At 54.1% G+C, this 26,129-nt stretch overlaps 1 protein-coding gene across 1 annotated transcript in view; it reads right to left on the minus strand.

Moving 5' to 3' along the window:
- Window positions 1–1,002: 1,002 nt before the first annotated feature.
- Window positions 1,003–26,129, minus strand: part of ACSF3 (acyl-CoA synthetase family member 3) — a 48,565-nt gene continuing 23,438 nt past the window's right edge. Inside the window, exons 6-9 of the mRNA XM_066327434.1 lie at window positions 19,514–19,640; window positions 3,205–3,339; window positions 2,602–2,713; window positions 1,003–1,221 (exon numbers count right to left, since the gene is read on the minus strand). Of these exons, the coding sequence (XP_066183531.1) occupies window positions 1,104–1,221; window positions 2,602–2,713; window positions 3,205–3,339; window positions 19,514–19,640 (492 nt within the window). The 3' untranslated portion in view covers window positions 1,003–1,103. The remainder of the gene's footprint in view (window positions 1,222–2,601; window positions 2,714–3,204; window positions 3,340–19,513; window positions 19,641–26,129) is intronic.

Here is a 26,129-nt window from a genome sequence, read left to right on the forward strand (position 1 = left end):
AATTTGATATTGATCTATTTGGTAAGTTAAAAATTTACTGCATCGTTGATGTTTTAACAAAGGATCCGCTCAGGCCCTCCCGCTGGCGCTGGGCTGCACACGTGTGTCCCTGGGATGTGGGACAGTGAGAGGTGGCTGCTGAGCTCTGGGCGTCCCCTCGTGTCCCCATCACAATTCCTTTTGAGCCTGAAGAACCGCAATCCGGGAGCTGCCGCTGTGGGCAGGGCGTTGGGATGGACAGACCCCTGTGCTGCAGTGGGGTGGAGAAAGCCTGGCCCCCATCCAAGCCCCTTTCCCCATTTTCCCATCCCCTCTCTGCCTGCTCTGCCCAGCACCATGTGCTTGTCGTGGTCCCCTCCGTGATCCCCTCCACGTCCTTTCCATGTTCTCCACGTGTCCTCGCAGATTTCTGGGGCTCTAGTGACCCTAACAAAGGAACGCTTGTCATTAATTACCTGTGCTCCTTGTTCCTCCTGCCTTTCCTGGTGCTTCCAGAGCCCCAGCAGCTGCTGGGAAAAGCTGGAGCTCCCTGTCACCCCCTCAGCACTGGACAGGACCAGACCAGATGCACCCACTGGCTGGGGGCTCACAAGACCTGTGTGGAGTCAAACAGGGATAAACTCCCACGTGTGAAGGTGGGATTTATCAGTGGAGCACCGGGATCACTTGCTGGTGGCAGATGCAATGGATAATACAGTCAGTATTTATGTGTGAATTTGAATTTATTCTTTATTTCTGTTGGAAAATCATTCCCTATGAGGGTGCTGAGGTCCTGGCACAGGGTGCCCAGAGAAGCTGTGGCTGCTCCTGGATCCCTGGAAGTGTCCCAGGCCAGGCTGGACATCGGGGCTTGGAGCAGCCCGGGACAATGGGAGGTGTCCCTGCCCGTGCCAGGGGTGGGACTGGACGGGCTTTAAGGTCCCTTCCAACCCAAACCGTTCTGGGATTCTGTGATTCCTGCAAAGGGCTCCCACACAAGGAAACCCTAACTGCAGCTCTGGCTCAGCTCAGCCAGGCAGGAAAAATCTCCCTTTTATTGGACATTATTCAAGGCCCAGGCTGCAGCGAGCCGTGGATCAGGGCCAAGCCCCCCCAGGAGGGCACTAGGCTGGGTAAAAGCGTTTCAGCAGATCCTTCTTGTTCACTTTGCCCATCTGGTTGCGCGGGATCTCCTCCACCACGATCAGCTCCGTCGGGATGGTGTAGGGAGCCATGGTGTCCCTGGAACACCGAATCGGGGCTGTTACAGCAGGGCAGGACCGGCTGAGCCTCCTCGGGAGCACTCCCAGCCCCGACCAGCCCCACCTGGGACCCCACCCACACCCCAGGAGCACATTTCAGCTCAGCCCCTCTGAAGATATGTGCTGGGGTGTTGGTTCTCAGCTCTGCAGGGAGCAGCTCATCCCTGGGGACGCCTCAGCTGGGACCAGTGACCCTCCCCGAGGGCAGGGACAGCCCCAGCGGGGTGAGGACACATGTCCCCACGTGGGACCGCAGGTGAGTCGCCTCCCCGGAGTGTGTCGGTGACTCGGCAGCGACCGCAGCAGCCCCGAGCATCATCCCGTGCCCTTTGCGGAGCGCGCAGGGGAGATTCTCCTGCCTTCTCCTGCCTTCTGCTGCCCGTGTGTCACCGACCCGGGGCCGTGCCCGGCTCCGGCAGCGCCCTGGCACTGACTCTAATGCGACATGCCAAGTGTGCCCAGCCCCTGGAGCCGCCACCAGCGCCCGGCCATATGGAGCCGCGAACTCGGGACGGCGCCTGTCGCCGGGATGCACCAGCGAGGGCGAAAGCCGCAAAATGAATCACTCTGAAGAGGGACATGTGTCTCCTGCCAGGGAGTGCGAGAACAGGGGCTGAGTGAACCTAAGTGACATAAAAAATAAAGGGGAGAGACAGGGCGAGAGGGAGAGGCGGGCGCCGGGCAGGGAGCACAGCCGGAGCCGCCGGGGGATTTGCGTTCAAGGGCACAAAGAGCAATGTCCCTGTCACCGAGCTGGGGACAGCGATGTGCAGGGAACACTCCGGGAGGGGGACAGGCCGGGCAGTACGGGGGGGCTGAGCAAAGCCCCCTGCCTGGTACCAGGGACCCCCAGAACAGCCTGGGGGATCCCCAACGCCACTTAGGGGTGAAGGGATCTCCTGGCCGGGTCACCAATGTCCCCGGCACGACATTTAGGGATGAGCAGCCACTTAAAGCAGAGTGAGCATCTCTCCAACGAGGAAAAGCTGGGAGACTTGGGCTTGTTCAGGTGGGAAAAGAGGAGACTTTTTGATAGGGCCTGGAGTGCTTGGACGAGGAGGGATGGCTTCAAACTGCCAGAGGGCACAGGGGGATGGGATATCAGGAAGAAATTCTTCCCTGTGAGGGTGGGCAGGCCCTGCATCCCTGGCAGTGTCCCAGGCCAGGCTGGACACTGGGGCTTGGAGCAGCCTGGGACAGTGGAAGGTGTCCCTGCCCATGGCAAGGGCTGACACTGGATAAGCCTTAAGATGCCTTCCCACCAAACCAATTCCACGACTCTGTGATCCTACGACGTGTCCCTGATGAGGAGGACACTGCTGCCTTTGAGCCTCCCTGTGTCCCTCCCGTGGGGCTTTACCTGGCCCATTCCTTCAGGTCCTTCACGGAGAGCATGTGGCCCTTGCGCAGCTTCACCACGGCGCTGACCCGCTGCCCCCACACCGGGTCCGGGGGCCCGATGACAGCCACGTCTGCAGGGACAGCAGGGACTGGGTCAGCGACCTCAGCAGCTCCTGGGGCCCAGAGGGGCACAGCAGGGCTTTGGGTGTGAGGGGGAAAATGCCACGGGATGTCAGCTTGGGAAAACAGCGTGCGCTCCTGTGCTGACACAAGAGCAGAGCTTCTCGGCATGGAAAAGGCAGGAAGCTCCGTGGTTTGAGAATTTGGAGTCAAGGGGGAGGAAGATGATGTGTGGAGGGGTGTGGAGCTGGGGGGCACCACTTCTGACCCCTCGGGGCAGGGCAGATTTGATTACAGCCTCATTTCTAAAATCAGACAGGAGCTGCTGCAGGCTCAGCTCCGCCCCGGGAGAGCAGGAACTGTGCGATTTCAACATCCCCTTGTGGCAGGGAGCTCCAGGCACCAGCCCTTGGGAGCCTCGTGCACCTGCTGAGCCAGGGCTGTCCCCAGGCTGTGTCCCCAGGCTGTGTCCCCTCTGGGCAGGCAGCAGGAGAGCACAGACCTGTGATGTGGGGGTGTGTGAGGAGGTGACGCTCCACCTCCAGCGCGCTGATTTTAAAGCCTCCGTTTTTGATGATGTCCACGGAGGTGCGGCCCTTGATCCAGTACACTCCGTCCTTGTATGCTGCCGTGTCTCCTGGAAAACAAACAGCTCCATCAGAGGCTGCTCCCCTGGCCCCCCTCTGCCTCTCCTGGCGTGTGGATGTGGCACTGCAAGGGGCAAGGCACGTTAGGATGGGATTTTGGGAAGGAATCCTGCCCTTCAGGGTGGGGAGGCACAGGCTGCCCAGAGAAGCTGTGGCTGCCCCATCCCTGGAAGTGTCCAAGGCCAGGTTGGCTTGGAGCCATGAGATGAGCTTTAAGGTCCTTCCAAATGAAACCATTCTGTGATTCCACAAAAAAAAAAAAAAAAAAAAGGCGGGGAATGACATTGGGGAAAATGAACCTGTCCCGAGCAAGCTGTTTGGTCCAAGCTGCCCTTCCCACAGGTGTGATCCCACCATCAGCCCAGGTACACCACAGGATGTGCCAGCAGTGATGCAGTTTTCACACCCCATTTCCAGCTCACCTCTGGCACTGTGGAGTTTGCCTGTGGTGCAGCAAAGGCCCAGAGATTTACGCTGTCAGGGCAAGGAAACATCAGAATCAGTCCTGAAAATCCAGGCTGCTCCCCAGAAGAGCTGTGTCCCTGCTCAGCTGGCACCTGCCAAAATCCTGAGCAGCTCAGCTCAGCCAGGGAATGATTAATTGTTCCTGTATTTGCCTGCCCCTTGGCACTCAGTGGATGTTGAAGGCTGTCTGGAATGTTCTGAAGTTGGGGGAAAGTTTGAAACTGGGGCTCTCTGGGTGTTTGGCTGTTTGGAGTGGGAAGGAAGTTGTGGCTGATGGAATGAACTGCCTTCTGCACCCAGATCCTGTGGTGTGTGACTGACACACAATGGGACAGGGGACATTAATTAAACGGTGGCACTGGGAGAGCCAGGAGCTGCTTATTCACACAGAGAAGATGGGGAGAGGAGAGAGGATTCAGCCCTGGTTCAGTGGCACACAGTTCCCATGCTGATTTTTGGGATGTCAGTACAGGAGAACAGCCACGTTTGTTTTTCCTCTGCCCTGATGGGGTGAATGATCCCAGGACAGTTCTGCTCTCTGCTCCCCTTCCCTCCCTGTGCTCCCCACAAATGCCTTTGCTGCTTCCCACACGGATCCCTCCATTCCAGTGGCAGCACTGCACAGTGAGGGGACATGTCACATTATTATTGTGACTACTGTGAGCTCCTGGGACCAGCTCTGTAATTCCCCCCGTCTCTTCCTTTTCATCTCCTCTCCAGCATCGGGCCCTGGCTGTCACTTCCCACGCTGACAGCCTGGAGTGCTCTGGGGGATGCCATCCACCGAGGACAGCCCCGTTACCCTCTGCCCTGCACCATCTGCTTCCAGCCCAGCACATCAGGCAGCCTGTGCAGCGGCACATCCAGCATTCCCTGCTTCCCAAGCCAGTGGGGAATTCCCAGTTAAAAGGCTGCTGAATTTGCTCAACGACTGTCCCCAGCAGTGCTGAGTGTCACTTCCAAAAGTGGTGCTGCCCCAAGAGCCACAGCGAGGACTGTGCCTGTTCTCCTGGGCTCACAGGTGAGTCCCTTGCCCCACCAGCCCTGGGGGCAGCGGCTGTTGTGTCCCATCCATCCCAGCTGCTCCATCCAACAGCTCAGAACCACAACCAGCCCTCCCTGCCCTCGGCCAGCTGCACCCAGAAAGGGAATTTTGGCTGATGTCTCTGCTACACCCCTCTCCTCCTCTGCCTGCCTGGGCCACTCCATGCAGCTCCTGTCACCACACAGAGCCGTGGCAGCAGAACCTGGTGGCACGTGGCTGCTGCCGAGGCCGTGGGATTATTGCTTCCCTGACAGCCGCCGTCACCGCTACCTTTGGATTGGTTTCAAGATGCTCAGTGGGCATCTGTTCTGTGAAATGTTAAAGGCTCTGCTGAGCTGCATATTGAGCAGGCTCCGCGCCGGCTGCCCTTTGCTGCAGTTACAGGCGGTTAGAGATAGATTTATCCGGTTAAAAGCACAGAATTAGGGAAAGGTCTGGCTTGGAAGGACCTTAAAATTCATCTTGTTCCACTCCCTGCCATGGGCAGGGACACCTTCCGCTGTCCCAGGCTGCTCCAAGCCCTGTCCAGCCTGGCCTTGGACACTTCCAGGGATCCAGACACAGTTTCTCTGGACATCCTGTTCCCAGCCCTCACCACCCTCTCAGCGAGATGCAGAAGGAGATGTGCAATGGAGACCAACATTTCCCAAGTCAAACTGCAGAGATTTCTGCTGTGAGGTTCTTCAAGTTGCAAAATCCTCATTGCAAACACAAAAGGGCCCTTGGGACTCTGCTGTAGTTTGAGCACCTCCTTCACCGAGTGCTGAGGCCTCGTGGGGACCAACAGGAGCTGCTTCCCAGGATGTGGAGAACAAGAGCCCCTTTGCTCCTTGAGCTGAGCTGCAGGATCAAACCCTCACCTGTGTCAACACCCTCACCCATGGGGCAGTTTGTTCCTGGCAAACACAGCACAATTCCCACATCAAAGGTACAACCAACTATTGACCTAGGGAAACTGTGGCTTGAGAAACGAAACGCTGAGTGGCTTCAGGGAGCTCTGAGATAGCTGAAGTATGCATAAAAGAAGATTTTTTTAGGTAAATCAGGTGACTTCAGCCTGGTCTAGATAGAGGGTCAGGAATGTTCTAGGATCTGCTGGAAAGACAGGGATAGTGTTGGCCTCACACTGGGACTCTGCAAGTCCGAGATTTCCACCCTGCTCACAGGGGATGAGGAGAGGCCAGCACCCGGGAGGAGCCCACCCTCCCTGGCTCAGGATGGCACACCATCCCTGCTCTGGGGGGACAGATGTCCCTGGCAAGCCTGGGAGACTGTTTGGTAACAGGTGTCACCAGCTTGGTGGCAGTGACGACATGCGAGCCGAGATCTGGCACCCGGAGCCAGCCCGGTGCTGTGAGGATCTGCAAACTGTCACACTGCCTCCCTCCCCTGCCCGAGGTATTTATGCACCTCTCTGTGTTCAGAGCTCCAGAGGGGACCTGGCTGGGGGTTCCTGAGCGGCTCTCAGTGCCACCCCAGGGATGGCAGGAAGGACACCCGAGGATGGGCATTCCCAGGTTTGAAACCAAAGCCCCCCAGCCACCAGCAGAGCCTGCTCCAGGAGCATCACTGCCAGGGGATTTGGGTCCTTGCAGCTGTGAAGTCCCTGTCACAGCTCCAGCAGACCAAACGCTGCACAGCAGAAAACACCAAGAAACAGCAAATCTCCCCTTTGAAAGGCAAATGATTTTGCTGATTATTTCAGCCTCCTGCTCTGGAGGCAGTTAATGCTCTAGTCAGGAGCTCCAGGGGCCGGAGCAGTGCTGGGGATGCTGGGGGCTCTTCCCCTGCCAGCAGCAGGATGTGGTTGGAGCACTTTCAAATATTAATTAGACCTTTTTGCTGTTAATGAATCACTCCTGATTTTTGCAAACTCTTGGCTTTCAAACGCTCCACGCAGAGCTCAGCCCAGTGCTCCTCAGAGTGGGGATAGAGAGCAGGAATGCCTCACAGCCACTCTTCCAGGTGACACTGACCTGCAGGGACACAGAAGAGCTCCTCTGGGGACAGTCACCACGTGTCACCCACTGGCAGAGCTCCTTCAGACCACACTGCACCTTGCTCTTTTGGGAGCCTTTGGGTTTTTTTTCCAAACTCCAGGAGGAATTCCCTGCTGTCAGCTGTTCTCCTGCCATGATGATCCCTCCTTTCCAGAGGGAAGAGCCGGAGCAGTGCACTCACCCTCCTGCATTCCTCTGGAAGTGCTGCTCTCACCAAATGAGCCGTGTGGGGAGGACCAGCAAGCTCCCAGCTGGAAAACCCCCGGGAAGCTTGCAGGAAGGCAATTGGAATAATCAGTCTTTGCCCTCCTCTTTCAGCAGAGGATCTCCAAGCACACGGATCCAGAGGCTAACCAGGCAGAAAGGGAACAGCTGGCAGGACAAACGGCCTCGGTGGGACGAGGAGTGGCCTCACACACCACAGAGCAGTGGGCAGGAGGTTCTGGATCTCTCCTCTACCCTGGCATTAACTCCTACCTGCCTCCCACTTCCCTGAAATCATTGTTGCTGCTGCTGGTCCATCAGGCTGAGGCAGAGCTCACCCTCCGGCAGACACACCTTGCTGATTAGGATTATGATTTATTTTCCAGGTAGGATTGGTCTGACAGCCTGGGCAGGTGATGAAGATCCTGATCCTCACCACTTGGGAGAGCAGAGCCAAAATCTGGGAGCTCAAACCCTTCTTGCCAGGTGAAGATTTTGTGGGAGCAAGTCTCCAACCCCAGCACCCACATCTGGATGGGGACAGCCAGGGCTTGTGATGGTCCCCCTGACCTCTCAGAGGCAGCTGTGGGGTCCCAGCTGGCAGGAAGGTCCTCCTCCATCCTCTGCTGCAGATCAGCTCCAGCAGCAGACCACGGAAATGCTCCCTCACAGGCTTTGGAATCCTCCTGCAGCCACAAGCTCCATGTGCCTGTCACATTTCTCATGTGCTTTCAAGTTTCCCTGCTCTTTCCAGGGCAGCTCAGTGTCTCACCACTCTCCTAAACCCATGGGAATGACTTTTTTGCAGGTAGCACAGACACAGCGGGGCTGGGGAGCTGCTGAGTGTGGCACAGCAGTGACATTCCTGTGGTCACTCTGCCTCTCCTCCCGTCCCTCTGGGCACCAGCTCCTCGTGCAGCTCCCAAGCCCAACGCTAAAAGAAATGGCTTGTTCCCATTCCCACAGGCTCCTGTGCTGGAGAAAAGCCACGTGGGGTGGATAAATGATGATAAGGCAAGTGCTAGAGGCTTTTCACAGGAATTAGATAATCCATCCCCTCGGTGGCGGGGCTGTGGGACGGGCGGCCGAGCGCTGCCTCTCCGTCACGGACATCCACCTTTCCTTCCCCCCTCCCTGTGCCGTGAAAACTGCATCCACAGATCCCCCATCTGCTCACATACATCACACACTTCACTCCAGTTTATTAGCTGGAATAAATCATAAATATTTCATTATATATCAACGGCGCTCGACTCCGGGAAGGCGCAATCCATCACCCCGACGTTCCCCGCGACCTGCCGCCGTGCAATAAGCTTTCCAGTCTATTAAACAAGATTGATACACTGTGCCAGGCTGGACTGGGGGGGATTTATTTATGGAGCACTGGGAGAGGGAGGGCACGGCCAAGTGGGGCTGCTCCTGGAGCAGCAAGAGGCAGAGTCCTCCTCCAAGAGTGTCGCGGGAACGCTGCCGGCATTAGAAGAATCATGGAATTATTTAGGTTGGAAAAGGGCCTTATGGTGGTTATTCCGCCCGTTCCCCAGCACTAAGCCATGCCCCCAGGTGCCACATCCTCATGGTTTTTAAATCCCTGCAGAGATGGACACTCCACTGGTGCCCTGGGCAGCTGTGTCAGGGCTGGACAGCCCTTCCCATGAGGAAAACTCCCCTAATATCCAAGGCTGTTAGAGACCAGGGAAGGCTGCTCACTCTTGTCCTGCTGCTTGCTCCCTAGGAGAAGAGATGGTAAAAGACACAGTGGCAAAGCAGGTTCCAGCTGGAGGAAAATCCTGCTTCCAACAGGGACTTTCCTGACTGTTCCCAGCTCAGGAATTCCACCTCCTCCTCCCAAGTGAGACCTCTCTCCAAGCCACATCTCCCTGCAGGACCAACAGTGAGTCACCCTCTGGCTGAATCCTGGGCCTTGGGTGAGGTACCAGCACCCGAGAGATGTTTGGGGAGGTGCAGCTCTCAGTGATCCAGAGCCTCTCTGGGATTGATTGGAGGCATCCCTGCTCCTGAAGGGATTGATGCCGCCTCGGCAGGGTGATGTATGTGCACAGATCTCTTTAATGAAATGCTAAATGATAGGCTAAATAACTGAGCAACTTTAGCTTGATTTATTGCGTGGAAGTGAGGAATGCGTGTTCCTGCTGTCAGCCATCTTGGCTGCCAACAGAGGTCACGAGCACTAATTGTAGCTAATTAACATTAATTAGACTTGGGAAAGATTGGGTCTCCTCTCCCCAGTCATCCCCACCCACCCCAGCCCTTCAGCACTCACATTCCCTGGAAGCAGGCTGCATTCCCAGCAGCCCAGGGTTCAGCAGTTCCTGTTAACCCCAATCCAGTTGGAATCATCAGCTGCAGCTTTTCCCCACCTTTTCCACCCTGCTCAGACCACGAGGGTGAGACCTGTCAGAGTCCAACCTGCTGCTCCCTTTGGGGAGTGTCACAACCCTGGAGTGATTCTTTAGGGGATGCTGGAGTCCATCTACTCTCACCAGGTCACCTGGGACCAGCAAATGCCTTCCTTGGGCTCACAGGAGGCACCGTCCAAAACCTCTGGGGCTGCCCTGAGGCTCCCTCTGCAGAGCACGGAGAGTTTGGAGAGCACCACGACCATGAATAAAGCATCAAAGGCTCCTGAGGGGGAGAGTCTGAAACTTCCTCAAAAAAACCCCACATGTATATTAACGCCACAGCAATCATTCATGAGGAAACCCTCTCCCCAGCAGCTCCCAGGGCTCCCACTTGCTCCCTGGGTGCAGGACAAAGCCTTTCCCAGTGTCCCTGCCCTGCCCAGCAGAGCCACTGGCACCAGGAGAAGGGCCAGCACTGCTCTCCCAGATCCAGCTGCTGTCCTGGCACGGGCAGCCCTGGCTGGCAGCACAACCCAAATCTGCTGCCAAAATCCTCCAGCAGGGCCCGGGGCTTGGGAGGAGAGCGGCTCAGCAGCTGCAGCCTGAGCTGTGTCCCTGTGGTGGGGACAGGCAGGTGAGCAGTGAGCTCTGCAGGCAGGTTCCACCTGGACTCCACAGTGTAAGGACGTGGAGATGCTGGAGAGAGTCCAGAGGAGGCCACGGAGCTGCTCCCAGGGCTGGAGCCCCTCTCTCTGCAGCCTGAGAGAGCTGGGAAGGTTCACCTGGAGAAGAGAAGGCTCCAGGGAGAGTTCAGAGCCCTGGAAGGGCTGGAGAGGGACTTGGGACAAGGGCTGGAGGACAGAACAAGGGGGAATGGCTTTAAACTGAAAGGAGGTAGGTTTAGATGGGATATCAGGGGGAAATCCTTCCCTGGGAGGGTGGGAGGCCCTGGCACATGTGCCCAGAGAAGCTGTGGCTGCCCCTGGATCCCTGGCAGTGTCCCAGGCCGAGCTGGACAGGGTTTAGAGCAACCTGGACAGTGGAAGGTGTCCCTGCCATGGCAGGGGATTGAGACTGGATGAGCTTTAAGGTTCTCCCAACCCAACCCATTCTGGGATTCTGTGAAACTCTAGCCCAGAGCAGGTTCTGCTTCACCCCCTAGAAATGAAGAGCCCTTCCTGCTCTGGAGGATCCTGCTGGGCACAGGAGGCACATTCCAAAGACACTGATACCCCGAGGATGCCACTGCCTGCTCCCACGCCTCTCCCACACCAATATCCAGGAGCAACCAGTGCCTGTCAAGCTTTGTGGGCCCCTGGCCACTGAGGCAGAGCAGGATTTGGCCACCCACGTGAAATCTGGAGGTAATTTAATGGCTCCTGAGAAAGGGAATCAATCCACTGGAAGGGAATCGCTGTTTGTTCCTGCACTTTGCCACGAACACTGCCGGCAGCAGCAGGTGGATGTGCGGCACCATTTATTTGCATAATAAAATCGCCGAGTAGGTTTGTAGCTCAGGGCCATCCTCCCCTCTTCCCTGTGCTTGGCTCCCACCAGCTGAAAGGCAGTGAGGGGGGCACAGACCTGCCAAGGGCCCTGGTGGCTGCTGCCAAGGGGTGCAGAGATGCCTCAAGGTGCTGGTTCCTTTCTCTGGATTTGGGCAGGGCATGGGAATTGTATCACAGCTCAAAGCTGCTTTACAGCCCTTCCCATCTATCCACGTGACGCTGTGCCAGGGGAGGTTCAGGCTGGATATCAGGAAAGGCTCTTCCCCCAAAGGGTGGTGGGGCTCCCCAGGGAATGGGCACAGCCCTGAGGCTGCCAGAGCCCCAGCAGAGTTTGGACAACGCTCTCAGGCACAGGCTGGGGTTGTTGGGATGTCTGGGCAGGGCCAGGATTTGTACTTTGATGGTCTTAATACGTCCCTTCCAGCTGAGCATATTCCATGACTGATCTGGGAAAGGCACTGGGTCATCTGCAAGCTGCCTGCTCCCAGAAGGGGTTAAACAATGGACTCCCCACTCTCAAAACTTCACCAGAGACTCCTGGAGCAGCCAGCACGAGGATAAAAGAAAATCAGAAATTAAAAAAAAAAAAAAAAGAAAGAAAAGCCCAGGCTGGAATGAATTCCTGTCATGCTCTCTAACAGGGAACTTTGTATTCCAGAGGCAGCAGTGCTGAGCCTGCTGTCAGAGCCACGCTGCGAGAAAGGGCAAAACCCTGCCGAGATGAAAGAATGGGAAGCACTGGAACAGCCTCCCCTGGCATTTACACCTGGAAAAAAAAATAAATCACTCAAGGGCATCTCACAAAGAGCCGTGCTAATAAGGCTCTCCTCCCCACGCTGTGTGGCTGTGCAGGACATGGAGAGGTGCCAGCAGTGCTGGCAGCACTCAGCTACCTGGGAGGGGACAGGAGCAGGTAAGACAAGCCTGATTGAACCCTGAAAGGCTGAGCTGAGCTCTGCCCATGCTGCTTCCAGCCAGGGGACAGAGGGACTTGGGGACCTGCCTCTGGGCAGCCCAGGAGTGCAGCTACCCCTTGTCTCAGCTAACCTACCGAAGATTCCTTCCTCCCACACACGTCTTTTCCAAAGGCTCCTCAAATTGACTGCCCCTCTCAGGCAGGGTGAGAAGTCAGGGTGATGCCCACTGACCCTCTTGGCTGGTCTGCACATCTTATTTCCTTCACCATCCAAATTCTCCCTCCACATCCCCGTCCTGCCTCCTGTGAGTGGGCTCATTCCACCACACACACCTTCCCCTGCTCCCAGGTGGAGTTTTCTCCTCTGAGCACAGGGAAGAAGGCAGGGCAGTGTTTAGGCACTAGCCCCTGGTGTCACTGTCCCACGGCACCGTGTCTGAACTCATTTTGATATTCCAAAACACCATCCACCGCATCCCTTCTCCAACCCCAAGCCCTGCGAGCCAGACTTCCCAACACATCCCACTGGGCAGCAGCTTTGGCTACCAAAGAGGATGTCTGTCCTGCTCTCCTGGGGCCTCAGGGGCTGCTGCAGATGGTCCCTGCTCCACCCTTGGCCTGGGCTGGCACTGGGCACCCTCACACAGCCTGTGCCAGCCAAGTCCTGGGCATCCAGCCAGGAGAGGACAGCACCAAATGGAAACTCAGCCTTGGCAAAGCCTGGCAGTGCCTCAGATCCTGCCTGCCCTTGGCAGAGGTGCTGCTCCTCATTTTTATCTCATTTCTTCAGCTCAGCATGACCAGGAGCCTCTCCAAGCCCTCAGAAGGGAAGGACAAGAGCAGATGAACACTCCCCAGGCTGCACATCCTGCTCCAAGGGGGCCACACTGCTCCAATGGACAAAGCAGGCAAACCTGGAAGGTTTCTGCCAACCAGGCAGCCAAGAGTTTGGAGGTTCAGTCCTCACTGGCAGGAACTCATGGGTGACTGATAGGACACAAGCAGGCTGAGCAGGGACCCCTCCTGCTCCTCCAGCCTGAATTACTGCAGATGGGTTTGCCCAGAGGACCAGCCAGAAAAGAAAACGGGTAAGTAAAAATGAAAAACGCTTCTCTCTTTTTTTTTTTTTTTTTTTTTTTTCACATTAGCATTTAAATATTTATGGAAATCCCTGCAGACAGTGAGATGAGCAAGAAAACTCCAAGAGTAATAAATAAGTCAATGCTCCAAGGTGTGGCTGCACAGTTGAAATATGGCTGGTGGAGCTTTGAAGAGTCTGGTAATAAAAAATAATAAGGATAATAATAAAAATATTAGAGCAGATCCCTCTGCTCCCTGCAGCCACTGAGGGATGATCAAGCCTTAGCAAAAGGCAGAATCATCTCTACTTTTCCATGCAGTGACCTGGACCTGGTCTTGGACACTTCCAGGGATCCAGGGGCAGCCACAGCTTCTCTGGGCATCCTCCCCACCCTCCCAGGGAATGATTTCTTCCTAAATCCCAGAAATGGGCTGGAATTGAGTAAGATGGGATGGGAAGAATGATTCCCAGCAGTCAGGGGCTTCATCCCAGACTCTCCCTGCAGGCTGTGAGAGCAGCACTGCCGTGGCAGAGCTCGAGGGGTGAAAGCAGCCACACAATAAGAGAGAAGAGCCTGGATTTTGGAGCTGCAGGTGCCTGCTGTTCCCAGCGACTCTCAGCTGGGGAGCAATTGCTCCACGCCTCTGGAAAGGAGCCTCAGTGCAGCAGAGGTTCTCAAAGAAGGGAAGGTTGGCATCCAAGATGTTTGATACGACGAGAGCAGAGCTTTAGAGAGTAAACAAGTTCTGTGCCAAAAGCTGCTCTCATTTACAGCTACAAAAATCCCAAGTCACTCCGAAGTGCTGAAAACATCAGTTTCACCAGCACTCAGGGAAACAGAATCATAGAATCAGGGAATCATGGAATATTTTGGGTTGGCAGGGAACTTAAAGCTCATCTCATTCCGCTCCTCCCATGTCCTGGTGACCCCAAGGCTTCCAGTTTGTCAGGCAAACCTGGAAATATTGAATCCTGAAGGAGAAAGGATAAATACTCCAGCAGAAAGCAAAAAAAAAAGGGAATTCTCTCTCCAAAGTGTTTGAAGTGTGTAAGGAACCTCTGGGGGTGATAAAGGCTGATACATCAGAAAACATTCCATCTTTATGTTTTAAATTTTAGAAGCACTTCTCAAATTAGGGCTGGGTGGAAAGGGGAGCACATGCTTGGTTCTGGCTTCTGCTCCTGCCCCTTCCCACAGCAGCACATTTGGGGTCCACCTGGCATTTTTGGAGGTGTCCTTCCAGGATATTTGTGAGAAGGTGGGTCCCAGCTCTAAGCTGCTGCCATCCTGCCCCACCCTGATCCCTGCCAGGCTCCAAAAGCAGCTCCTCCAGGCTCCAAAAGCAGCTCCTCCAGGCAGGAGCCCCCGCTCCATCCGGTGGCATCACACCGGTAGCTCACATAATTTCAGCACATTACAATTAAGGAATCATTTCTTTAAAAATAGAATTTGCATTAGCTGGATTTGTGAGTAGGAAAGCCACAGCAAACAAACAGAAAACCTGCAGATTAAGATGCTAATTAGATGCATTTCTATTTATAATCTGCCTTGATCAGCCTCAAGTATTTTCTCTTTCAGGTGTCTGTGCTCCACCCACGGATGTGAGCAATTCCCCCGGCAGGGAAACACCTGCTGCTCCCTGGGGACAGCCAAGCACAGGGAAAAACCTGTGCCACAGGGATGGGAGTGCATCCTGCTCCCTCTCCTTAGGGGACAGCCCCAGAGAAGGAAGAGTTGTGCCTGGCCAAGGATGACCTGCCCAGGACCTTTCCTACAAACACCACATTTCTCTGTGCTGGGAAACTGCAGGAAGCTTTGCCTTTGCCATCAGAAGGGCTGGAAATGACAGAATCATAGAATTAGTAGCTGGAAAAGATCTTTAAGATCATCAAGTCCAACCCTCAGCCCTGCACCACCACCATGGTCACCACTGACCGTGGCCCCCAAGTGTCACATCCATGGTTCTTGGACACTTTCAGGGATGGGGACTCCACCACTGCCCTTTCCATGAAGAAATTTCCCCCCATATCCAACCTGAACCTTCTCTAAGGCCACTTCACTTTGTCCTATCCCTTGTTTCTCTCTCTGGCTGTCCCCTGCTGTCAAAGAGTTGTGCAGAGCCACAAGGTCCCCCCTGAGCCTCCTTTTCTCCAGGCTGAGCCCCTTTCCAGCTCCCTCAGTCCCTTTTGGGGCTCCAGTCGTGATGAGGGCTGGACTTGATGGCCTTGAAAGGTCCTTCCCCACCCAAACCATTCCATGATCCTGCGGAATCTCCAAGAGCAAGGATCTGGTGTCAGCTGTGGACTGGAGAGCTCAGTCTGGAGACAGAGACACATCAGGAGGTCGCTGAAACCAGTCACTGGGATCATTTCCTGCACTGGGATTCATGGCTGCAGCAAGAGTATGTTCCCCTTTTGGAAAAAGCTGGGAATTCAGTGCTAAGCCAGGGCTGGTCCTTGGTGCTCAGATTTGTAATCACAGTGGAAAAACAACTTCTTCTTCTTGTTGTTTTTGGGTTTTATTTTGTTTTGTTTTCCCTGGAGTTTCCTCTTTCACTGCAGAACATCCAGAAGGAATAAAGAGACACCAGCTCTGCTCTGTTCTCCCTCTAAAGCCTTAACAACAAGTGTTTTGGGCCAAAAGATTCATTATTAATGGGGTTCAGGGGCATTTGTGACCTGTGCAAAAGGGTCCAGGAAATTTTACTGATAAACCAAGATTTAACAATGTGAAAAACAGCTCCAAGGTTGTGGGGGTTTTTAAAAGGCAGCTCAAAGAAAGAAATTTAAAAGATATGAGTCATCATTCCGAAATGTGCATCAAACAAGTTAAATAACTCTTACTTTCTTAATGACATATTAATCAAAGTGCATTGATTCTTGAATCAGATTCCCCTCCCAACAAGCTCTCTATCTCCTCCATCCTGATGCATGCATTAAGAGAGTTTTATTCTGACAGATACAATACAGCAATCAATAAAATCTTATTATATGGAGCAGAGATACATGGATTTGTTGCAGGATTTATGCACTACTTTCAAACCCGGTGCTATTTCATGTCTCAGCCTTAACCTGTAATTGAAAATAAATCTCCCTGAATACACCAGATTCTAATTTTCTGGATGTGTGGGCAAATGTGAATGGAAGCTGCCCTTCCCTCAGGGAGCAGGCTGCTCTTGGGTCGTGTCCCTGCCCAGGGAGCACAGATGGATTGGCAGATCCCTCTGGAGAAACCCCCTGTGCAGGCAGGGAAATGTGGGGAAAGTGCCTGGGCACCATGGTGGGCATCCACCACGCTCCCAAACCCTCCTGGGCAGGGATAACACCATCTGACAGGGCCAGAGCCTGGCCACGGGGACATGGCAAGGCTGGGAGGGATGGAGGGATGGAGGGAGGGAGGGATGGATGGAGGGATGGAGGGAGGGATGGAGGGATGGAGGGATGGATGGAGGGATGGAGGGAGGGATGGATGGAGGGATGGAGGGATGGATGGATGGAGGGATGGAGGGATGGAGGGAGGGATGGAGGGATGGATGGAGGGATGGATGGAGGGATGGATGGATGGAGGGATGGATGGAGGGATGGATGGAGGGATGGATGGATGGAGGGATGGATGGATGGATGGAGGGATGGATGGATGGAGGGATGGATGGATGGAGGGATGGATGGATGGAGGGATGGATGGAGGGAGGGATGGATGGATGGAGGGATGGATGGATGGAGGGATGGATGGATGAAGGGATGGATGGAGGGATGGAGGGAGGGATGGAGGGATGGATGGATGGAGGGAGGGATGGATGGATGGAGGGATGGATGGAGGGATGAAGGGATGGATGGAGGAATGGAGGGATGGAGGGATGGATAAACATCAGGATGACCACAGAAGCTGCTATTTCTCTGCTGCTGCCCTCTACTTCCCAAGGTTTGATTTTGCTCATAGGATCATGGAATGGTTTGGGTTGGAAGGGACTTTAAAGCCCATCCAGTGCCACCCCTGCCACGGGCAGGGACACATTCCACTATCCCAGGTTGCTCCAAAACCCATCCAACCTTGCCTTGGACACTTCCAGGGATGGGGCAGCCACAGCTTCTCTGGGCACCTTCTGCTAAAGCCTCATCCTAAAAAATGTCTCCCTCCCCTCTTTTCCCCTCTCCTGCCCTCTCAGCAGCATTGGAGGCTGCCTCTCACCTGGCAGGGCCTGGCCCAGCTGGGAAGGCTCAGCAGGGACAGGAGCCAGATGCCCACAGGCGTTTTTCCTTTGGGCTCCGAGGGCTCCGTGCCACTTGGATGTATGACAGCAGGTGGAAACCCAGCAGTCTCCCTGGAAATGGCTAGAGGGGACTTTGATCTAAGCAGCTCTGTCAACAGCGTTAATACAATAAAAATAATCAAATTCGCTGGGATGGAAATGAGAGATGGAGGGATCGGCAGACAGCAGCACAAATCCCAGGGAATAAAGAGAATGGGAGCAACAGCACGTCCCCTCTGCACCACCACGAGCTCAGAGGCTTCTCAGAAGAGCCACAATCCTGAATTTATCAAAGTCACTGGTTTTCTCCCCCTTTTTTGGATGGAGCTTGGAGCAACAGTGGAAGGTGTCCCTGCCCCTGGTAGGGGGTGGGAATGGATGAGCTTTAAGGTCTCTTCCAATCCAAACCATCCTGTAATTCTGTGAAACCCCAGCCCTGAGGGATTTGGCCACCACCTGCAGCCTGTAGGGGACTGGTGGGGACACCCCCAAGGGTTGGCAGTGAGGAGAACACTGGCACGGAGTCGGGAATGCCATCACTGGGGTTTTGGGAATACCATGTGCTGGCATTCAGCCTCCCCTGCACAACACTCACCTGGATGGCCTGGAAGTGGCAGATACAGGGAATTACAGTCTGGCAGTGGCCAGGATACACCTCTGTTGGATCCTGCCGGTGTGGTTTTGGCTCCAGTTTGTGCTTAATGGGGATAATTCACCCTCCAGATCCAACCCCTGTGACAGAACACAACCCTTTTCATTCCCTCAAGGGCTTTTTACTGCTTTTTACAGGACATTTGCCACCCCTGAGCGATCTCCAGAGGTGAGAGAGGAGATGATGCTGATGAGCCTGGGGCAGGCAGGCTGAGGATAGGGCCATGGGATGGCTCCTGGCACTGCTGGATAAATGAGGCTTGGGAAAAACCCAGTCCCATGGACCTGATATCCACGGGAGATGGAGCAGGAGGGGAAAGGAAGGTAAGGAAGGCAGGGATGGGGGCAGGGATGGGGAAGGGAGCTCAAGCCTCCTGCCCGAGGGAAGGGGGACATCAGAGATGTCACCTGGCTGCTCAGGGGGCTGTCCAAACACCCCTTGACCCACCCTGAACCCCCCTCTCCTGTCACTGCTCCCCTCCCTTGTTTCCAGCTCTGAGCTCTGCTCGGTTGGCGAAGGGGTTAAGTTTAATTTATACTGATTTCTATTTAATATCATTCTCTCCCCGTAGGAGCCGGCAGCTGTGAGCTGATTGTAGTCCCTCATTATGCAGTCTGTATCACTAATGGCCTGTGACAAAGGCATGCCATCTTCCCGGCCTTACCCCCGAGAGCCAATTAAACACACATACTCCCTTCCTGTTTGCGGCGCATTACAATGAAATTAAACTGAATTTCAAAATCATTTTCTCCTAAAGACATCTCTTTGCAATAATTAATGCACGCTATTCCTTTGCAGCTGAAATATTCATCAGGAGTGTTGACTAAAAAAATTTTTAAAGCTGATTGCCCTGCACCCCACGTGAGGGCTGGTGATGCTCCGGTCCCCGCCTGGCCTGGGGACTCGTGGTGACACTGCTGGCAGAGTGAGCTCTGCTTCGGGAGAACAATTAGAATAAATCACAGCTTCTTCAGGAGCCCTCAATAAATCAGGTTACACAGAAGGCACCAGAAATCCAGCCTGACTCCTGCCACCACAGCGCTGCTAACATGCAGTAAAGAGGGGAATGGGGAAATCAGAGCTGTGGATATCATGGAAGAGAATCCCAGAATCGCTGAGGTTGGAGAAGACCTCCAGGGTCCAACTGTGACTGATCCCCACCTTGTCACCCATCCCAGAGCACTGAGTGCTTCCTTGGACACCCCCAGGGATGGGGACTCTAGCACCCTGCCAATGAACAGCCCTTTCCATGAAGAAATTCCTCCTGGTGTCCAGCCCAGCCTCCCCCGGCACAGCTTGAGGCCATGTCCTCAAATCACTGGTACCTTGGAAGAAGAGCCCAACCCCCTTTGCCTCACCCTCCTCTCAGGGGCTTGTAGTTGGAAGTTAATGATTCTGTGACACAGTCCCTGCGTAAATTGAGACAAATCCCACCTGTCAGCAACGCTGAATTCCCAGGAAAACATTAAGCAGTGATATTTCATCCTTAGGAGCAAAGGACTCCAAACACCCCCCATTAGTTGGTGACTGTCTACGGCCAACACAGGCAAAGCCCCTTCCTGAACCAGCCTTTGGAAGCACATCCAACCTGCATCCCAGCCCCACTTCCAGCCCCTCTCCAGGCCTGTGGAGCAGCCTGGAGCTGCTCTGGGCCAGCTGCTGGAGGAGCCTTTCCCATACCTGTTCTGAACCATCCATCGGGAGTGAAGGCTTCCGCCGTTTCCTTGGGTCTGTTCCAGTACTCACGGAACACGGAGGGGCCCTTGACCAGCAGCTCCCCTTCCTGTCCCTCCAGGCCCGGGGTCACCTAGGGCAGGGACACAGTGAGTGAGGCTCCTTGTCACCCTGTCACCTCAGCACCATGGGAGGCAGCGTGGAGGGTGACAGGCAGGACCCACGCCGCGGGTTCCTGCCCACCCACAGGACCTCTGTCCTCAGGGGGAAAGGCTCATGCAGGTGCTTTTGGTATTCCAAAGTGTTGGAAATAAGCACCTGTGTTATGTGAAAACAAGGATTGTCATCCTGGAACCGCAGGGCAGGGTGAGGATCCCTTCCAGCTGCTGGGAGAGAGGTCACACGTGCAAACGGTGCAGGAAATACTCTTGGGAAAGGGATGGTCCTTTCTGACCTCTTCCAGGGATCCAGGGGCAGCCACAGCTTCTCTGAGCAACCTGTGCCAGGGCCTGCCCGCTCTCACAGCCAGGAATTCCTTCCCAATATCCCACCTAAACCCATTCTCTGTCGGTTTAAATCCACAACCCAGGTGTGCAAAGCCACTGCTGGGACACACTGCTCCATCCCTCCATGGAGAGCAGCTCAGTAACAGGAATTCCAAGCCACTTCCCAGCCACTTTGTACTCGAGCTGCTGCAATGGCCAGGATCCATCTGGGACCCCAAAAAATGAGCAGTGCCAGAAACAGGGCCACGAGGGAAAGCTGTAATAGCAGTGCTGGAGCACCAGGCAGTGCCAGGGCAGGGCAGGCTCTCTGCAGCCTCTGATGGAAACAAACCTTCCTTAATGGAAAACACTTAGAAAACTGCTTCTAAGGCATCATTTTAAAGTATTTTCTTCCTGATGTCCTGTCCTAGAGGATGGGGTGACAAGATTTCTGCACACACAGCGCAGGTTTCTCCCAGAGCCCTGGCTGGGGATGAATTCCCTGCCTGGGAAGATGCTGCAGGAAAGAGAAGTCATTAATGCCAATGAGGAATTTTGCTGAGTGATGGTAAGGTGGGGATGGTGCTGTGTGAGTTCTTCCCACGGATCTGAAAGATGGAGCTGAAGTTCAGGCTATCCATGAGAGAAACCTGAGGTCTGGAGGGCCTGGAGCAGAACTCCACACCTGCAGCAGCAAAGGGCATAAAGAATCCAAAAAAAGGCACAAAGAGGCACAAAAAAAGGGCACAAAGGACACAAGAAGCAAAAGCCTCTATGGACAACCATGACAGGGACATGGTGGGTGACACAGAGGGACCAGCAAGGTTGATTTCAGGGCTCTTAGAGGCTGTGTGGAGTTTTATGATGGAGCTCTTTCTTCTCACTCCTTTTCCTGCAGGTCCAGCTGTGGCATCACAAAACAGCTTCCCTGAGCAGTGTCCTGGTGTTCAGGCTCCTTCCCACTCCCCAAAAAGGCTGGGAAGGGGGTGGCAGAGGTAAGAACCTGCAAACAGTTCCCTGAGCTTCCCCTACACACCCTGCCAGGCTCTGGCGTCTTCTCATCAGCACTGAACACAAGAAGAGCTGTAAATCCGTCTGCTACAAACCCCTCCAGCCCCATCCTGCCCAGGATCCCACGGTGCCAGGTACCTGCACAGCCCCAGGGATCAATCCTGCCCAGCATCCACCTGCACAGTGCCACGTCTGGTGTGAATCAAGCCTTGAACCCGCTCCAAATTTCTTGTCATATCAACTCAAATTTTGGCAGCGGCTCAACCCACATCTTATCTCGAGCAGAGCCCCTTGGCAGCAGGCACCTCCCTGTTGTGTAATTTAATGATGTTAGGGCTGGCTTGCAAACACTAAAACAGAGAGGCCGTGACGTTATCTTAATAGGATTTTGCTTGCTGCACTCGGAATGTCACCGGCGCTGCTCCCCAGCGCGGCACAGGGGGCACAAACCAACAGCAGCAATTAAAATTCAAGGTTCACGGCGTTTATCTCCTCCAAAGCCTCGTGGGTGAGCCCTCTGCAGCCCCAGGCACACCATGCAGGCTGGCTCTGGGAGCAGGGATGGCAGCACACTGGTTGTTTCCTTTCTCCCTCCAATCCTGGTGGCTCCTGTTGGTCCCCCATGGCCCGGCAGCACCAGCAGCTGCTGGAGGCATCACATTGCTCCGTGCACCGATCTCCCCCTCTCCCAGAGCCACGTTTTAATGCATTCCAGCAAGTTGAACACCCGGCACAGCGTGGCCCTGAAGGTTGTTGGAGAGCTCCCTGCTCTAAAGCCAGTCGAGCTGGAGCAGCCGGCTCCCGAGATAACATTCCATTCGCCACGCATGGAAATAAAAGGTCGTAATAAATCCTTTGAAGGCCTAAATCTGGGTGATTAGAAAATGCATATTTCCCCTTTCCCCGTTCCCATTGCACCTCTTTAGTAGGAGGGTGGTTTGTAAAGAGCTGGGAATCCCTTCCTGGCATTCAGCCCCAGGATTTGTTCAGAGTGGCCAGTTTGTTTTCCTGCGGTCTCTGCCCCGGTTCCTCCGGGAGCAACGAGCTGCTAATGGACTCAGATGGAATTAGGGAAGGCTCAGAGCAGCGTGTCCTTCCCTGGGAATAGGGAAGGCACGGTGGATTCCTAAGCAGAAACATGTGGGAGACACAGAGGGGAGGCTGGAAGGTGAGGTGTGAGGAGGGGAGAGCAGGTTCTTGGGTTGGGGATTGACTTGTAGGAGAAAACCCAACCACCTTAAGGTTGCAAATAGGTTTTAGAGAGATCCACTTAAACTCTATTAGATGCCTCCTTCACCCCCCAAATGCTCACAGAGTCATGGAAGTGTCTGGGTTGAAAGGACTTCAAAGTTTATCCCTGTCATGGGCAGGGACACCTTCCACTGTCCCAGGCTGCTCCAAGCCCCATCCAGCCTGGCCTTGGGCACCTCCAGGGATCCAGGGGCAGCCACAGCTTCTCTGGGCACCTGTGCCAGGCCTGCCCACCCTCACAGGGAAGGATTTCTCCCTGATATCCCATCTAAGCCTACCTCCTTTCACTTTAAAGCCCTTCCCTGTGTCCTGTCACTCCATGCCTTGTCCCCAGACCCTGTCCTGCTCTCTCGGAGCCCCTTTAGGCACTGAGAGAGGCTCTGAGTTCTCCCTGGAGCCTTCTCCTGCACAGGGACCTGCAGCTGGTTTTGCTGAACTTCCTGGATGAGCACCAAAGGCTGTGGATCAGAGAGCATCATGTCTCAGCAGGGACCTCAAAAGGGACCTTGTAACTCCACGAAGCAAAAGCATTTTGACTTCTGGGGAGGAAAGAAATGCTTCTGCAGCCCTGCCTCCTCCCTGCTGTGCTGCTCGGCTTGGAAGTGCTTGGCGTTTTTCCCCACCTTGTAAATAAATGATTACTGTGATCAAAATAATTAAGCAACTGAGCCCTTAAGTGACTAATAGAAGACAATAATTTATGTATGTGAGGTTTATGGAAGTGATGGAGCCCTTTTACTTCTTCTGCCAGAGAAATAACTTTTTCCTGGTGTTTGCTGGGCTTTCTTTAACACACCAGAGCGCAGGAAATGATACAACGAAGCCTGAAGGAGTGATTCAGCTGTGTCCTGCACCCCAGGTCAGGCTGTGGAGCACAGACACCCTGCCAGGCTCCCCACTCCTCTGCTGGACCTGCCACCAGCACCTCTAGACACCTTCCTGTCCCCTCCATCACCCCTTCAAGGCTTTGGTGGCCCAGAATCCCAGGATCACTGAGGCTGGAAAAGAGCTTCAGGATCATTGAATCCAAGCTGTGCTCAATCCCCACCTTGTCACCCAGCCTGGAGCACTGAGTGCCACCTCCAAGTGTTCCTTGGACACCTCCAGGGTTGAGGAGTCCAAACCTCCCTGGGCAGCCCCTTCCAATGAAAAACCACTTCCATGACAAAATTCCTGCTGCTGTCCAGCCTGAGCCTCCCCTGGCCCAGCCTGAGGCCGTTCCCTCTGCTCCTGTCCCTGTTCCCTGGGAGCAGAGCCCTCTGGCTGTCCCCTCCTGTCAGGGATTGTGCAGAGCCACCAGGTCCCCCCTGAACTCCTTTTCTCCAGGCTGAACACAGCATCCAACAGCTGGATGACCTGGAGAGAGCAGGGGCAGCTCCAGGCTTGGCCCAGACTCTGCTTTTCCAGATCCCACCACACCCAGGCGTGGTGTGGGAGGTGAGGACATGCTCACCTGCCTCCTGAAGGAAGCTGGAGATAACAACCTGCTTTCCAGTGCCTTTAACCACCAACTCCCAGGACCACACTGGAATGGATGTCCTAGGACTGGGAGGTTTGTTAGAGCATTATTCCCAGGCAATCTGAACTTTCCCTGCACATTCCTAATTAAAAATTCCCTGCTAAGTTGCCTGTTTTTGTAAAGGCATTATCGTCCCTCGGAGCTCCTGTGTCCTGCAGCATCCACACAAGCCTGGCAGGAGGCAATTCAGACACAGAACAATTTTCCTCCTGCTGGAAAAAGGCAGATTTCTGCTCCTCAGGGACACAGCACAGAGAGAGTAAGGAAAAAAAAAAATAAAACCCCGACCTAAAAAACTCCAAGCTCAGGCTGTAATCTGCAAGGCCACATTTCACATCTGTTTTTGCAGTGTTAACTTTTATAAAAGGGCTGGGAATAACACAATCCATTTACTTTTCATTTTGGAGAGTTATAAATTTAAAAGCAAGGCTGGTGCACAGCGGAGCTGGAACACTGAAACTTCTTTTCAAACAACCCAACCCTCTACTTACAGCAAATGTTGCTCCACTGAAAACAAAAGTGATTGTCTGTATTTTTAGGCAATACTGATTTTTTTTTTTTTTTTTAAAGTTAGCAGCCTGATCAGCTCCAGATGATCCCAAAAGCATCACAGAAAACAAGCCAAGTTTGGGAAAGGTCAGTCCTCCCCACAGTCGTTCCAGGGACACAAAACTTCTTGATCTATATTAACACCATAAATTAAATGTGTAACACTATTGCAGAGATGCCAACAGCTCTCCACGCTGCTGCTCTCATCCCTCTCTCATTTGCAGGCTTCCTGGGATAATAAACGAGGTGAGATGTCAGCACATCTTCCCACCCCTCAGCTCCCCTCCTTAGGGGAAGGCTGCTGATGTGCCCTCACACTGATGCTGGGCTTGGGGCAGGCAGAGCACCAGGCAAAGAACTCAATTTGTGACCAACCTTTGGTTTGGTTTCCATCAGCCTCCCCGAGAAGGGCACTTTGGGAGGCTGTGATGAGCTGTGACTGCACACACGCTGCCCCACAACCCGAATTGCTCCCTGTGCTGAGCCACCCTCTGCTCCCCTGGCTGCAGGAACCCTGGGACAGACACAGCTCCTCTTCCTCCTGCCTCAGCACCTCCCCACCACCTCCAGGGCTCTTCCACCAACACCCCAAATCTTCCCTCAGCCACCAAGAGGAATATTCTAGTGGAAGGTGTCCATGAAGGAGAGATAAGCTTCATCCTTCCAACCCAAACCAGTCTGGGATGCTGCAGAAGAATAAACCAACAATGAAGAGATTCACAGAGATCCTGAGGGTGCTGTGACAAGGGTGAGCTCAAAGGGAACATCTGTGGAAAGAGGGTTCTTCTTGACAGATGGATTCAGCTTCCATGTGCGAGGAAATAATCTCCTGGAATCGAGGCTGTCCCTGTGAGGAGAAGAGTTTTCAGCTGAGAAACAAGGGGACACGATGCTACTGCAACCTCTGCCTCCACTTTCACTCCCAGGAAGAAATAAAACAGAGCTATGGCCACAAGTTAAAAAAAAAAATAATCAGAGGGCAGACAGAATGAAGGAAGGAGATATAAATACATCTGAGAACGGAATCAATGCCCAAGATGAGTAAGGAACTGCATGTGATCAATGAGAAGCAGCTAAAATGTTTATACAGGAACAAAAGCAGCCTGGGCAACAAAGTGGAGACTCTTGAATTACTTGGGCAGGACACAAAACAGGATCCTGAGGAGACAAGAGAAATATGGTGAAAAAAAAAAAGTGATAACTGGAACATACCCAAGTGCAGTGTCCAGCACTGCAAGGGCTTTGGAAGGAGGTTTTGGAAGAAGCTGAAGCAAATGGAAAATGGGAATAAATGCAGAGTGTTTTTATCAAAAGTGGATTGTGCCAGAAATCCTGAGGGTTGGGGTTGCAGATAGAAGAAAAGCTGCAGATCTAATCCAGACTGCCTTCAAGAACTCACTCCCCACACTGGAATGGAAGAGATCATGGAGCTGAGGAAAAGCTCCTCATGGGAGATGGAATGGGGATGCTGAAGGAAAAGTTCACCATCAGGGTACCAACACGTGAGGATGGGAGCAGGGACAGAAAACCAGTCAGAAACTGGAGGAGAACTGAAAGTGCAGAAACACTGAGGACAAAGAACGAGCTGAGGTCTGAACGGGACAGGAAAGGAACAATCCAAGTGTTCCTCTGGGACTCCCTGGCCCAGGTGACCACATCCTGCCTGTACCTGCCCATTCTCAGCAATGTCAGGCCTGAGGGGCTCATGCCCATCTCTGGAGAAGAGCCAGCTACAGTCTCACCAACTATTATGGGACACCTGGATGGGTGAGGAGAACCCCAGAGACCCACACCAGGCTGCCCAGTC

This window comes from Sylvia atricapilla, chromosome 12 (genome assembly GCF_009819655.1).
Source record: "Sylvia atricapilla isolate bSylAtr1 chromosome 12, bSylAtr1.pri, whole genome shotgun sequence".
In the NCBI taxonomy this organism is placed as follows: domain Eukaryota; kingdom Metazoa; phylum Chordata; class Aves; order Passeriformes; family Sylviidae; genus Sylvia; species Sylvia atricapilla.